This window comes from Haliotis cracherodii, unplaced genomic scaffold (assembly GCF_022045235.1).
Source record: "Haliotis cracherodii isolate W230 unplaced genomic scaffold, xgHalCrac1.p SCAF_2, whole genome shotgun sequence".
Taxonomy (NCBI): Eukaryota; Metazoa; Mollusca; class Gastropoda; order Lepetellida; family Haliotidae; genus Haliotis; species Haliotis cracherodii.
The window spans coordinates 50,777,604-50,794,415 of NW_027266275.1; the positions used below are offsets into that span (position 1 = coordinate 50,777,604).

Sequence of the window (16,812 nt, forward strand, 5' to 3'; positions counted from 1 at the left end):
ACACATGACGCACGAAAAACACCATGTACACAGTACACACCATGTACACAGTACACACCTTGTACACATGACATACCTTGTGCATATGACACACCTTGTACACACGACACACCTTGTACACATGATATACCTTGTGCAGATGACACACCTTGTACACATGACACACCTTGTACACATGACACAACTTTTACACATGACACAACTTTTACAAATGACACACAAAAACACCATGTACACACGACATACCTTGTACACATGACACACCATGTACACATGACACACGAAAAACACCATGTACACACGACACACCTTGTACACATGACACACCATGTACACATGACACACGAAAAACACCATGTACACACGACACACCATGTACACAGTACACACCATGTACACAGTACACACCATGTACACATGACACACGAAAAACACCATGTACACATGGCACACCATGTACACATGACACACGAAAAACACCATGTACACACGACACACCATGTACACAGTACACACCTTGTACACATGACACATCTTGTGCAGATGACACACCTTGTACACACGACACTCCTTGTACACACGATACACCATGTACACACAACACACATTGTACACATGACACACGACACACCTTGTACACACGACATACCTTGTACACACTACACACGACACACGACACACGAGACACCTTTTACACACAACACACCTTGTACACATGACACACCTTGTACACATGACACACGACACACCTTGTAAACACGACACTCCTTGTACACACAACACACCCTGTACACACGACACACCTTGTACACATGACACACCTTGTAAACACACGATATACGCTGTGTACTTACAAAGCAAGATAATGATATATGATGGTGATATATCGAGATCCAAACCCAACGTGGAAATCACCGTGATACTGTCTCTATACAGTTTATACACTGCCCTTATGTCGCCAGTAGACTACCGCTCTATCACCGTGATACCATCTCTATATAGTTTATACACTGCCCTTATGTCGCCAGTAGACTACCGATATATCACTGTAATACTGTCTCTATACAGTTTATACACTGCCCTTATGTTGCCAATAGACTACCGCTATATCACCGTAATACCGTCTCTATACAGTTTATACACTGCCCTTATGTCGCCTGTAGACTACCGATATATCACAGTGATACTAACTCTATACAGTTTATACACTGCCCTTATGTCGCCAATAGACTACCGCTATGTCACTGTTATACCATCTCTATACAGTTTATACACTGCCCTTATGTCGCCAGTAGACTCCCGCTATATCACTGAGATACTGTCTCTATACACTTTATACACTGTCCTTATGTCGCCAGTAGACTACCGCTATATCACCGTAATACCATCTCTATACAGTTTATACACTGTCCTTTTGTCGCCAGTAGACTACCGCTATATCACCGTGATACTGTCTTTTTACACTTTATACACAGCCCTTATGTCGCCAATAGACTACCGCTATATCACCATGATACTGTCTCTATACAGTTTATACACTGCCCTTATGTCGCCAGTAGACTACCGATATACCACTGTGGTACTGTCTCTATACAGTTTATACACTGCCCTTATGTCGCCAGTAGACTACCGATATATCACCAATATACCATCTCTATACAGTTTATACACTGCCCTTATGTCGCCAGTAGACTACCGATATCTCTGTAATACTGTTTCTATACAGTTTATACACTGCCCTTATGTCGCCAGTAGACTACCGCTATATCACCGTAATACTGTCTCTATACAGTTTATACACTGCCCTTATGTGGCCAATAGACTACCGCTATATCACCAATATACCATCTCTATACTGTTTATACACTGCCCTTATGTCGCCAGTAGACTACCGATATATCACCTTGATACTGTCTCTATACACTTTATACACTGCCCTTATGTCGCCAGTAGACTACCGCTATGCCACTGATATACCATCTCTATACAGTTTATACACTGCCCTTATGTCGCCAATAGACTACCGCTATATCACCGTAATACTGTCTCTATACTGTTTATACACTGCCCTTATGTCGCCAATAGACTACCGCTATATCACCGTGATACTGTCTCTATACAGTTTATACACTGCCCTTATGTCGCCTGTAGACTACCGCTATACCACTGTGGTACTGTCTCTATACAGTTTATACACTGCCCTTATGTCGCCAATAGACTACCGCTATATCACCATAATACTGTCTCTATACAGTTTATACACTGCCCTTATGTCGCCTGTAGACTACCGCTATATCACCATAATACTGTCTCTATACTGTTTATACACTGCCCTTATGTCGCCGGTAGACTACCGCTATATCAACAATATACCATCTCTATACAGTTTATACACTGCCCTTATGTCGCCTGTAGACTACCGCTATATAACCGTGATACTGTCTCTATACAGTTTATACACAGCCCTTATGTCGCCAATAGACTACCGCTATATCACCATAATACTGTCTCTATACAGTTTATACACTGCCCTTGTGTCGCCAGTAGACTACCGCTATATCACCGTGGTACTGTCTCTATACAGTTTATACACTGCCCTTATGGTGTCGTAAGACTGATGTATATATACATTTAAAACATAAAAAGAGCATTTGTCAAAATATACTTTATTGATAGACGTTCATGATAAAGAAATAAGAGATGACAAATTCATAAATACGTGTTACAATATAAATGCATAAATTAGTAATATCAAATTTATGAAATGAAATGAAAGGTATCTATGTAAGTATGTAACAATAAAAAGTGAACTTGTTAAGTTACAATTTAACAGACCATACATGAGTTAGTTGGATGTGATTAGTGCCATATATAAGTCTTTAAAGGAACGGTGGAGTAATGGTCTACAGTGCAAAAGACTTGGTCGATTTGGTCTCATAATTAGAAGCTGACCAAAGTGATATGGTTTCATTCTACAGAACCGTGGTTGTCTATATCTAGGTTCCTACTCTAGATTAACATGAAAGTTTTGTAACCTGTGGCAAGATACGATGAAATGACCTTGCCCTCTTAGTCAAAATTAAAGCCTGGAGATTTCAGTTTACATAAACATATAGGAAAGTGAGGTAGGTGAATGTTCCTTATTCCCGACAAAATCATCGCGTCGTGCTTACAGCTGGAATTGAAGATTTGTGAAAAACATTAATAATGAAGTATCACACTAAGACATATTTGTACAAATGACCGGATCAATACAAATATGCTATGTGAATGTATGAGTTACCACGGGTTGATTCCAAACGAGCTAACTGATATTTTCTAAATGATTTTGATATTTCAACATATCATTCACTGAGCACAGCAAGGAACATTTAAAAAAGTTCCAAAACACGACTGAATTTCCTCATACAGGCAATCTACCACAAATAAACAGTCCCTTTCTTTCTACTCATGTCGAAAACACATTAAACCTCCACTGGGTCCGCGGCTGTGACATGCGTCAGCTTGGTAACGTTAGTAAATTTAGCTGCACTTGTCGACGCTTGGAATTGTTGAGATTTCACCGAGAGTCGTAGATGCAGGTGAACTGTCGCTGGAGACCACACACGCAGGCAGCACAGCCCATTCTGGTGTTGGTTATTGACATCAGCTGCAAAAAAATAACATTGGACTAAAAGTGTAGGAGGGTTTAATGTACATCAGTATTCGAGTATTCCCTCGTTAAACATCGTTTTTATATCTATGATATTTGATCCCAAAAGAAGCGCTTTTGAACCAATTCATGTTGCTGTTTCTGAAATATCCACAGTCGTGAGAAATGTAGTAAACTGCATCATATGGCACTCTCCGAATTTGAAATGACAGATGGTTCGTGAGCAACGAACAAAGAGCCTTTTATAGTTGCGTAGCATTGAATGTGAAAGCGGAAATGCTTACATTGGTGTTGTGGTTACATGTTGCAGCATCGCTCGGTGTCCGACACCCGCCTGTCACCAGTGTGATGCCGGTGTTGCTTCCTTCGTCTCCCCACTCATACACCAGCTCGTACAGAAGGGTGGCCTGTCGACACAAACACTCTGATAAGAAACACCAACATACTTAGCCTTCAGAATCACTGACATGCCCTTCATTTAACTGTGGCTGTTCTGTCAAGGTGATATTAATACAGTACTCCTAGTAGTTCCAGAGTGAGAGACGGGTATCTCTGAACCACGTTCATGGGGATACAGTACTCTAAAACAATAAGTTCCTGAGAGAAATGCCAAACTCATAGAATAACTAGTCTCGATTATCCGCCGAAAAAGATTCCATTGCGCGCAAACCACGTTCATAGTGATACAGTACTCCAATGCTAGCGGTTCCACAGTGAGACATAGTGATACAGTACCCCCTAAGCTAGCAGTTACAGAGTGAGAAACGGGTATATCTAAACCCCCGTTCATAGTGATACAGTACCCCCTAAGCTAGCGGTTACAGAGTGAGAAACGGGTATATCTAAACCCCCGTTCATAGTGATACAGTACCCCCTAAGCTAGTGGTTCCAGAGTGAGAAACGGGGATATCTAAACCCCCGTTCATAGTGATACAGTACCCCCTAAGCTAGCGGTTCCAGAGTTAGAAACGGGTATATCTAAACTCCCGTTCATAGTGATACAGTACCCCCTAAGCTAGTGGTTCCAGAGTGAGAAACGGGGATATCTAAACCCCCGTTCATAGTGATACAGTACCCCCTAAGCTAGTGGTTCCAGAGTGAGAAACGGGTATATCTAAACCCCCGTTCATAGTGATACAGTACCCCTAAGCTAGTGGTTCCAGAGTGAGAAACGGGTACATCTAAACCCCCGTTCATAGTGATACAGTACCCCCTAAGCTAGTGGTTCCAGAGTGAGAAACGGGTACATCTAAACCCCCGTTCATAGTGATACAGTACCCCTTAGCTAGCAGGTACAGAGTGAGAAATGAGTACATGTATATCTAAACCGCTTTCATTATTAACCAATACAGTATTCGTAGCGGTTCAAGACTGAGAAATGGGTATCTCTCGACCATATAGATTGTGATAGACTAATCAAGGCGGCCCTGTAGAGAGAAACGAGTTTCTCTAACTGAAGGATAAGCAGAAGCAACGATGTGTATAGAACTTACTGCGCCTGTTTTGCCAAAGTTGGTGTAGGCAGTGCGAGGTCCCGGGTATTCAATATCACAGCGGATGACGTACTGGGCCCATTGCTCCAGCTCATCACTCCAAGTCTGTAACAACAATGTCTACTTCAAGCACTAATCTCGTAAACCATTGTCTGTCACGTTGCTCCAGGAACAGACTCATACATACCATTCAGCGTTACACCGTGTGTTCGTGGGTCAGTCAAGTATCTTGGAATAACAAAGTTCATTGATGACAATTTCTTGAGAATTTATCTACTAAAACCAACAGCCAAAACTTCGTGCTTCGTGGACTACAAAGCAGTATGATCACACACAAAGGTAAAACAGCTACCAGTCACCACAGAGGACTGTATGTTGTCAAATAAACAATTACTGCAATATTACTTGGTCTCCTTGTGTTGTAAGTGTCAGATGTAACCGTGTAACGACAGGAAATACATGTTTCAACAATTCCACATACATGTAGATACCACTGATAATCCATTTTTATGTGAGGTACAAGACTATCATCTAGATGCTGCGAATATGTAGTCTGACATACCAGTGGAGCAGCCATTTCCCTGGCCCTCAGGTTGTTTGTGACGAGCAGGACAAAGTGCACCTCCTGGGTTGTCATGGAGGCTGGATAAGACAAACATGTTACAAAGTTACAAAAAGACCTTGAAAGAAATACTGCATACGAAATCGACACGTGAAGATCCGGGGTAGAATAACTCATCAGCAACTCATTCTTGCCGTAAAAGGCGACTGTGCTTGTCGTAAGAGGCGACTATCGGGATCGGGTGGTGAGGCTCGCTGACTTGGTTGATGGATGTCATCGTATTCCAATTGCGTGGATCGATTCTCATGATGTCAATCACTGGATTGTCTGGTTCAGACTCGATTATTTACAGACCGCCGTCATATAGCTGGAATATTGCTGAGTGCGGCGTTAAACAACTAACAAACAAGCATACGAAATCTTAACCCTTCTCATAGAATAACGAGTACCATCTAATTAGCATTTTTCATTTTAAAAACAACAACCTAAAACAGACTTTTCTGATACATTGTCTGGAAAAGGTTTGCTCTGTGTGTGGGATTATATATGGAAGTAATCTGTGTAAAGCATGGGTTTTCATGGATATGAGACTGGACTAGGTGTACTCACGGATACAGACCGAGGGAACATCCACGGGCGGTTCAATGGCGGGCACTCTCTCGGGAACGTTGACTACTCCACTACCCCCGGGAGCAACTTCAGGCCCGAGAAGGTTTTGTACTTGCGATGACTGTATCATCACTACAAGAATAACGTTGTTTCAATTGTATTGCTCAGGTAAATATTGCCTGTGTTGTTTAAAGTTCAGTCACACAAAGGTATTTATTTTTTAAACATTCGTCAGGTGGGGTGTTAAATTTTGTTATGACCTTTTATAAAGCATGCTTAGGGATTGGATATTTCAGTTTGGATTGATTGAATAAAAATTCTTACCACCCGGGACACACAGATCTGCTTCACAGACCATCCCCGCAGTGCAGAGGGAACAGGCTACGCCAGGGGTAAAGGGAAAGTCATTTGTCATTTCACCCCTGAAAAATACAATGGCAACAGATTACACATTACTACACTTAAATCACTACAGATTGTAACATTAAAAAATATTATTATACATTGTTAGGTATGAACAATTGCTGTTCTCTTGGGCTTTGTCTTCACCAGCTGTGTAAGTGCATGACCATTGACTCAATTGATTGTGGAAATAACTCATTTCATACTAAGTTTGCCGTCATGGTTAAGTTCCGTTAGAAAATATTTAACAAATAGGACCAGCACAGGCTTCCTCATTAGCACATGAAGCTGTAGGGAAAAAACGGCGTTAGTTACTGACTGAGTTGCAGTGTGGTATTCCAGTATATAGTCTATAATTAACGTTTAAACAAGGTTTTTCTTTTGGACTACATTTCGTCCACGGTTCTTATATAAAAGGGCGTTGGGGTAGCTAAGTTGTTAAAGCGTTCACTCGTCAAGCGAAAGGCTCGGGTTCGACCCCCACAATGGTACAATGTGTACAGCCCATGAGCTCGTACAGTTTTTCTGTTTATCTGACCGTGGATGGATGCCGGATTTCCATCGTATAGCATCCTCTGAAAACACTACCCATTACCGTACATTATAGGTTGTAGCAGGATCACGAGGGGTGCATTATAGGTTGTATCAAAATCACGAGGGTTACATTATAGGTTGTAGCAGAATCAAGAGGGTTAAATTATAGGTTGTAGCAGAATCACGAGGGTTAAATTATAGGTTGTAGCAAAATCACGAGGGGTGCATTTTAGGTTGCAGCAGAATCACGTGGGTTACATTATAGGTCGTAGCAGGATCACGAGGGGTGCATTATAGGTTGTAGCAGAATCACGAGGGTTACATTATAGGTTGTAGCAGGATCACGAGGGTTACATTATAGGTTGTAGCAGAATCACGAGGGTTACATTATAAGTTGTAGCAGAATCACGAGGGTTACATTATACGTTGTAGCAGAATCACGAAGGTTACATTATAGGTTGTAGCAGAATCACGAGCGTTACATTATAGGTTGTAGCAGAATCACGAGGGTTACATTATAGGTTGTAGCAGAATCACGAGCGTTACATTATAGGTTGTAGCAGGATCACGAGGGTTACATTATAGGTTGTAGCAGGATCACGAGGGTTACATTATAGGTTGTAGCAGAATCACGAGCGTTACATTATAGGTTGTAGCAGAATCACGAGCGTTACATTATAGGTTGTAGCAGAATCACGAGCGTTACATTATAGGTTGTAGCAGGATCACGAGGGTTACATTATAGGTTGTAGCAGGATCACGAGGGTTACATTGTAGTTTGTAGCAGAATCACGAGGGGTGCATGGGGTTTTATGCGTTCATGTTAGGTGCTATACTTCTCGCCTCTGACTCGTGGTATAAAACCTAACGAGTGACGCATACAACCCCATGTACCCCGAGTGATCCTGCTACAACGAATTTATCTTACCGACTTGTTTTAATATGACATTGTAAAAAAATTCAAACAAATTCCAAATTGATAGATTCGATTGAGCTAAGGTTAGCTTGTGCTGACCAAGGCGGGGTACACAGTATTTTATCAAGATCACGTGGACCAATCAGATCTCATCATTTTGACATGGAGGTATGATAAAAGGTCTTATACAAGATGTGATATCGCCTTCTTCGTGTCACGGATTGTTTTTCACCCTCAACCCCTGGATGATGAGAGATGGATATACAGTGAAACCTGTTGTTATGTTTTAAATCGATCCAACTTTATGGTGCCCGAAAATCCTTGTCACCATTCTACCCTAATAACAACCCTCCGCTTGCTTGGAACTTTGGATCTGAGTTCACGTTAACCAGTAGTCCGCAGTCTGTGTCATTGTGGCATACCAAGAGAAAGTCATGACATCTAGCTGACACGCGAGTCTGCATATCCATTCCTAAACTCTTTAAGAACACATACAATGTACTCTACTGCCTTCACCCAGCTGTCACCTCATTAGGTATAAGTCACCTCGAGAGAACGACTGACCCTTGGTGAACCACAAGATCTAAATATGTTGGACGCTTTATAATCCCCAATACACTACACACATTTCTCTGTATGAAAGTCGGAAAAAGTTCTGAATCTTTTGTTTGTATGATGTACTTTGGACGGCAACTCGAACCCAGTGAATATCACTTATCCACGTTATTATTATGTCAGATTATTTTTTTCATTTGATTAAACAGTCTGCAGTACGAAACAGTACGAAACATGAGGCGTTCAGGAAGTAAACATTTTCAGGGAAACGACTTGTCTCAAATTGTACATTAAGCAATGTAACAATAGAAATATTTTCACCAATGTAACTCGCAGTCTTTACAACTTCATTAAATTGACATTTGTAAACAAGACTTGAATGACTGAAAGCATAACACATGCCTTTAACGTACTCGAGGTTTACGTTTCCCTGTAAGTCCCTGCGGGCAACACTTTAGATGTTGGTGATAGGGCACATAATCAGGGGAAATAACTATTACTATATAGTTTCATGTCCGTTCAATATAACTTTACTTATTCTTACTTGATAAGGTTTTAGTTTATATATTTGTCCTGTTCATATGATTTTCATTGTTGTCATTAACAAAATCTTCAGATTTTCCAAAATGTCCTCAGATTATAATTCCATGCTGTACTAACTGTAACTGAACCTCAACTGATAATACTCACTTTGGGGAATAGAAGCATGCGAAGATTGTTGTATAACGCTTCTCATAAGCACCAGTCTTCATTCGTGGGCATCTGTGCATAGCACAGCCAATGTTGCTGGCTGTGGACCACACCATCTGCACAGGGAAGCAGGATAGGATGATGCATACACGAGTTGGTTTTATCATATTAACATCATTTTAGATCAAACAGGTTTGACGGCAAATGAGAGAGGACGTAGACATTTATGCCGCATTGATGGAACCTACGAGCAAGTTTCATATTAGGGGATTCACTTTTGGGGGTTATTCAGCAAGCGGGTGAAGTTCTGAAGAGGTATGATTAATCATGATATCAAACTTATAGAGACATGTCCCCTGGAGGATTAGCCTGGATGATCCGTTTTAGAGGAGTGAAGATGGATAGATTTTCTAGGAAAATGGATTCCTGAAGGTTGGTGAGACATACAGAATGTATGTACCAATGCATCGCGCTTCAGAAATTGTTTAATGCACAACTAGCTTTACGCACCATTTGACAGAAAACAGACAACGGTCGAATTACACATCGCCGCATGTCCAAATATACGACACAGGAAAAATACTATTAGAGGGCAATATGTGTGAACAGGATTTCAATCTAGGTAATAAACTAACCTGCAATATGGTATTCTGGCATAATACTCAGCTGTTATTAGAACCAAACTGATGTTTATTCCTATATCACGTGTCTCTTCTCACCTGCGAATATGCGCAGGCACTGCCACAGTCTGTTCCATACCGGAAGTAGAGTTGATCATTCTTCCAGGACTTGACAGCCTTGTGCACAGTACGGTCAATTCCTTCCCAGGTGCGGACCATGTGGGGTGCATAGTATAGGTTCTGACCACATCTGCTGATGTGGGAAGGAGCACGCTCATATCGACAATACTTCACCCAGTTCTCAGCCTCCTTCGCGAGACCATCATCCCACACCTATAATGTAGAAAGCAGGAGTGTGATGACCATTTGTGCACGCTACACGAGTGTATTGAAAAACTCATTTTACCTGTTAAATATCGTATTTGTAAAACTGCCACTTACTGTAATAAAGTGTCCACAAACAGTAGTTCGTTAAGCCCATATACGCTTCCGGGTGATCGGAATGTTCGGGATACCTTACTTCGTGATATCCGGAGCTGATTCATTATTCCCATAAATGTTGTACATCAAATTTGTCACGGTATGTTAGTTCAAGCATAACAAGCCATGACAGAGCAAAATGACAACTGAAAAAGGCAACATTTCCTGTTTCGAATTCAGATAGGTTTTGCTACTTCCCGTCAAACAATAAAGAGGTGAACGTATGCGAGGCATAAATCTGCTTCAGATGTGTGATAGTCTGTATTTTGTACAGTGCGTTTCATGTTCTCACAAACTATGCTGCGATCATTACATAACCCGGTTTACACAATGTGTGGGCAATGTGTCTGGTGGATTTACTTTCACCTCACCTCACAAGACTGACCACTGTAGCCAGTTAACACAATGGACGTAATGTGATCTGACCTCAACGGAAAATATGTCAACTGAGGTCAAGCGTTTCTACGTCATTCACCGATGTGTACACTGAATGGAGTATATGGCAAATGTCCGTTTACGTGTCTTTGTATAGTTTACGTTATTGTCAACTTATGTGGAAATTGGAAGTAAAAGTTTATAATAACATAACTGACAAGGATAACATTATACTTTGGCCGGTACATACTTTAAAAAAATGTTCCATAGTTATGCATAATATTTTGCAGCTACGTGGCATGTCTTTATATCTATTTTGAAACATAAACCTTGTGTATATGATATACCAAACATTTAGAGTAGAATGATACACGAATTTAGAGTTGAAAGCTAGCTATGAACTTGTTCTTTCCACGAAAAAATACAAACATTTCAAGCACGGTGTACGAATATTCCCCCGAAGGAAGCTTGGTGTTAAATAACTGATCCCACGGATAGGCCTGCAAAAAAGGGCGAGCTTCTCTTTGAATCGTGTAAGAGTTGCATAACATTATCGACTGTGTAATCAATCAGCTCGCTCAGCAGGTCACCCAGCACAGACCCAGGACTCAGTTGCGACTGGGTCAGTTGCTGGATTTACGCTTTCAGCTTAATCGTGCACTCATGCACTGTTGAATCTGTACTGACTTAATGTCAGTGAGCATTCAAAGGCTGACACTGCCGGTTATCTGTTAGAGTTGACAGCAGACAGGAACCTGGAGTCAGTGGCAGATAACGAAGATACCGTTGTACTTGTGTGTGACAAATATTAAAAGTAACCCGGGTATTGGTATCGTCATGTGCCAGATTTACCTGTGTACAGCTGCAGATGGAGATGTGGTGTTTTGCCACACTATGCGCTGGTGGGAATATATATCTATAATGACATTAACAGCGTAAAGTGTGAGCGTTGTCACTTAATGCAAATAGCCATTCTTTGTACAACGGCATTTTTGACAGAATCGGCAATACGAGTATTTCATTCACCATTGCATGTAATGACGGAAATATGCACTGGGCAGCAAACTTCATGGAGTAGTTATTTTGACCTTCCCTATCTAACCGGAAGTTCTCCTGACCTTTCACCCCTCCTACATGAGAATCGTGTCTGATGTCTGCGGTCAAGTTGTTCTACACATGCACTGTTTGTATGAGTAGAACTGTTCACCATACATTACAACTTTTCTTGAATAGTTGCATTATCCAATAAGTTAAAACAGGTAAGCATATTTGAGTGACGTTGGCTTGTCACAAAAAGAAAGTACCTGAGCAGTGTGCTTGTGATGTCATTACATGTAATGAAGCCTTGATCGAAAGTGTCAGGAGCACACTTCAGTGATGAGTTGTGAACAATGTGGAGTTCCATTCAGCTTCGTCCCGAACGAGCAACTCTCCATCAATCACCTCAACATTTCAACAAATTCGTGCAGACGGCAGATGAGGATATACATATTATTTCCCTCAGGCATGAAACAAAAGTATGGAGTTGTTGTTGCATTCCACTACATGAGCTATCAACGCGGGCAACCCGGGCCTCCCCTTGTATTGCCTTTCGCCTCCCTCATGTAGGCCAGTACACAAGGATAAATCAATTAGTCAAGAACTCTGCCTCCTACCTCCGGAGGGTCTTACAGTACTGATATTAGCACCTTCAAGAAAGGTCTATTGTTACATAGCGTGTGGTAGTAGTCAATTTTCAGATATGTATTTATCCGGCGTCTATTGGTGATTTCCGTTGTCCGGCTCCTGCTTGAAACAAAATGATACGTTCAGGAGTTTGTAACGCATATCCGTCTGCCTACTTGTGATTGATATCACAGCTCATCGCGATGTTACATGATATTCTTCTTCATGATATGTTAAGAAGACTACACATATAAGTAAAACTATGTCTATAAAGGAAGTTCACCTCATGCCCTAAGTATAATTATACCATATTCGTTTTCACTACTTTTTTAGCATTGCTTCATAGTAGTGTTCTAAGTGGAGTGAACCCTTTTCGTCTGCATGGAGTTATGTGCAGACAAACCCTGACCTCCAAGAGTGGCAATGATGTGATACCTGGCGTTAGGCTGGATAACGAGGACGTGTATATCTTGATTAAACTTGAAAGGGACTGACTCTTCAACATGTATCAAAGGAAGAAACTTTGTCACGATTCATCTTCTTACTTAAAATATGTCAGGTTTGAATCCGATTTTTGTGTAATTGAGGCAGACTCTCAGTCAAGCATCGGCTCCTGTCATGGGTCTGTACCCAACTGGGTGCATGTATCATCCTCGTTATAAGTGAACATTGGAATCATTAGTCACATGACGCTTACTTCAAGGCAATATGTTTTGCAGCATGCGATTTATTGCTATATGGTAGAATGAAATCAGATCAGTGGAGTATAAATTATGGGTTTGCTTATTTTAATGGTAGTAATTGAAAACTGCATACTTTACACCACAATAAGCACATTTTTACCACCTAGTTAACTGCAGTAAACTACGGTTTTAACGAACTCAAGGGGGACCCTTGTATCTATGATAGGTACAAACTCTCCTGTGAGAAGTATTTGTGCAAACGTTCGTTATATATAATATAGCGGAAGCGGTTTTAATTCCGATGTTCATAAACGATCACCATCAACAATTATTATTATTTAAAAAATGCAGCAAAGAGGGTTTGGGTGATCCTGGCATAGTCAGACTGGTTAGGCTCATCATCAGCTCAGGGCCCTTGCCCCCTCTACACGCAGCCCAGACAGCGAATGGGACTTCTCCCGGGAAGCGCTGCCTAGTCAAACCCACCCAGAACTTTCTATGAATGTAAAGACTCCCCATCACTGCCCCCATTAATATTTTATGCCGCAGGTATCCATGTACTGCTATCTGCTCAATTACGGTTTTATTTGTTCCCCGACCAGTTGCTTTACAGTTATCTTTCTCAACTCCCTGGGGAGTATATACGTACTTAATAACGAGAATGGCAAAAGAATATTCCAGTTGATATTCTTATAGAATATTATTATTAGAAACACAATATTCTATGTTGTGTATATATATAATATATTGTTGAACGATGGCTCTGTCTGTGTGTAATACATATCTATGACGTTTTTCCTAACAACAAAAACATCATCGTCATTGTAAACACGTCATTCATACATATGTTATTATCCTTGTCCTTGTAAGTCTGGTTTGAAAAACACATATGTTATACACATGGGCTGACAGCGTCATACAGCTTACTTCTGGGTAGGTATCACCATGACAAGTGCAATCACAGCCTACAGTAAAGCTAGTGAGGCCACAAACGTGGAATATACCTGAGTGTGTCATTCTCAGAGCTTGTGTTACGTGAAATATACAGCTGCTCATACACATGTTGTAATTTACAGTTGAGGCCGCTACCTGCCACTTGTCATGCAGAAACTCATACCATGTCAGTATCACCCATGCTGACGTGCGGGCCGATCAGATAACAGACGTGGTATCTTAACACTGTTTCCTTTATATACTGTATTTAACAGTGACGAAAAACTGCATGTCCCAGTTCACATCAGTATCTGTATCATATCTAAGGCATGAAGTCAGCGTGTTTTCAATTTGCTTAGTTAACCAAAACAAAATCAAGAATACATTGAGCACACGTTATACCTGTCATACATACGTTGAAAGTATAGGGACGAATATGCTGATACTAAAAACTTTCATTATGTGTTAACTTACACATATTATATGTATGTGTATCTTTTATCACGGACATGGTGATATACGGGGTTGGGTGCAGCATACCTCAATGAATAGTCTACCATAACGTTTGACGTGTAAAACTCATAAAGTCAGGTATCATAAATTTTCAACAGTACCCTTGGCTCTGTTATACAGTTATCACAAAACCTATATCTTTGTTAACTATGCCTATATTGAGTGATATTGTTCGAAACCTTTTTCTGTCTAAGTTTGGAAAGTAAAACCTTACTTGATTCATTTTGGATATATACAAAAGGCAGGTAAGGATAGACTAGATTTTGTTTCAAATAGACGAATAATTGGTAATATATTTTGTTTTACTTATGCAATACTTTCTTACCATTTTCTGCATGTCCGAAGCGCCAACTTCTCTTCTTATTTCATTGTGGATATCTACTACAGTACTATGATACAGACTGATGTCCACTAGTTCTGCAGTACATAAAGGCAACAGCACCACTACTACAGCCAACAGGTTGCACAATTGCTCACAGACACCCATCTTCACAGAGGAACTTCAGCACTGGAGCAAGAAAGCGGCTTCCTGATGTCTTCCTCCTGAAGGCTGAGGCTTCGTGTCCAGAAGGCACCCTCCCTGTCGTTTTATAAACAGTCCAGGCTGAAAAAGCCGATATCTCGATTCGAAATCATTGATATCGATACACTGCATATACCCGGCTTTGTGCTCGCAGACAGTTGTTAATATTCATGGAAAAATAGCCAAGGAATTTGAGACTTGGGAGCCGTGCAAGAGAGTCCCCTTGCTACACTATTTTGTGACAACAGGACTCCGTTGACGCTTGGGTTGGAGCGTGTGTTAGGCTAGTCTCTTGCCATGCGCTTGTCTCATCTCGGTAAGACTGGCCTGGGTCCACTTGCAGAGGCGTGTGTGAACGCAGATTGGTGGTGATAACCATGTAACTAACATAGACATCAGTCTAGCTGCAGTCGCGATATCTGTCATGTAGACCGTCGGGAATAACTTACGTGAGCATTAAAATAATCTCTGTATCATTAGGTAAATGGCAGGTGTGTATTACCTCGGGAAAAAGATATAAATAATAGTTGATATATTTCACATCCACACTGTCAAAGAACTTAGGCATATTTTTCACAAATGTACATAGTATGTTCATCAAGTCTATGAGTATCCTACTTCTCTTTTCGGGTCATGAAAATAGTTATTGGAGGTTCAGTTCAATGTATAAAGACGCAATTTGTTGGGAATTTTCAAAATATAATGTCGGTGTTTGTGAAATCATCTGAAATCCAATTGCACAATTTCTCAAGTGGGAAAAGTGTTCTACTCGTAACGCACTTGACATAATATGCATCACGTCCTGTTAATACAATCAAAAATATTAATCCCATTGCTGTATGTATTAACATGACGCACACTATACTTAATGACTTAATATATAAATGTTTTAAACATATATGACGCTGATGTTAGATTAGGAAAATGTCAAGTCTGACCTCTTAAATGTTCTACACGCGAGTCTATTTGTATAACAAAGATTTGTATAAAATGTAACCCGGTAGCAGGTGAGAAGAGATATTATCCCAACACAAATATTGCATGCCAATATTTGCATATAATAAATCATTTCACTTGTTTGCTCGGGCAAAACCGTTTTCAAAACGGGACTGACCTGGGCTAACCCAAGGACGCTGGACTTGCGCTTAGGTGGCACAATGAGTAGATGAAAGCATGAGGGACAATGAAACATGTAGTTCTTTTCGAACAAGTATTATAATCGTACCTATATTTTTATACCATGTATTATCATTTCAATTATTATTTTTCTGATCAGGTAAATGGTAATAGCACTCTATATGACGTAAATGTGCAGACCTATGTAACGTAATGGTAAAATGATTGCTCTGCACAAAACATTATATAATATAATGTAGAAAGATGGGTTGTTATCAAGTAATACATTAAGTTAGTATTCACTTGTAATACTAGTATTCATTGGAATTAGATTTTTTTAACTACGCTCCGGTATTAGACAAACACCTGTACAGAAATAAGTGTAGAAATCAGTTTTGTGTGAAAACTTCTAATTTTTAATTTCTTTGGCATTATTTAACATTTCAGCTAAAATGTTCAGCGTGATTTGTAAATACTACATCTTGTGTTGT

At 40.5% G+C, this 16,812-nt stretch overlaps 1 protein-coding gene across 1 annotated transcript; it reads right to left on the reverse strand.

The window, feature by feature from the left end:
• Window positions 1–2,840: 2,840 nt before the first annotated feature.
• Window positions 2,841–15,520, reverse strand: LOC139469221 (peptidase inhibitor 16-like). Its single transcript, XM_071251359.1, has 9 exons — window positions 15,008–15,520; window positions 10,133–10,366; window positions 9,414–9,529; window positions 6,641–6,738; window positions 6,317–6,448; window positions 5,708–5,787; window positions 5,146–5,250; window positions 3,937–4,059; window positions 2,841–3,649 (listed from the first exon to the last, which is right to left on the reverse strand). Exons 1-9 carry the CDS (start codon window positions 15,167–15,169, stop codon window positions 3,560–3,562), a joined length of 1,140 nt encoding a protein of 379 aa, XP_071107460.1. The 5' UTR covers window positions 15,170–15,520; the 3' UTR covers window positions 2,841–3,559.
• Between the last annotated feature and the right edge of the window lie 1,292 nt (window positions 15,521–16,812).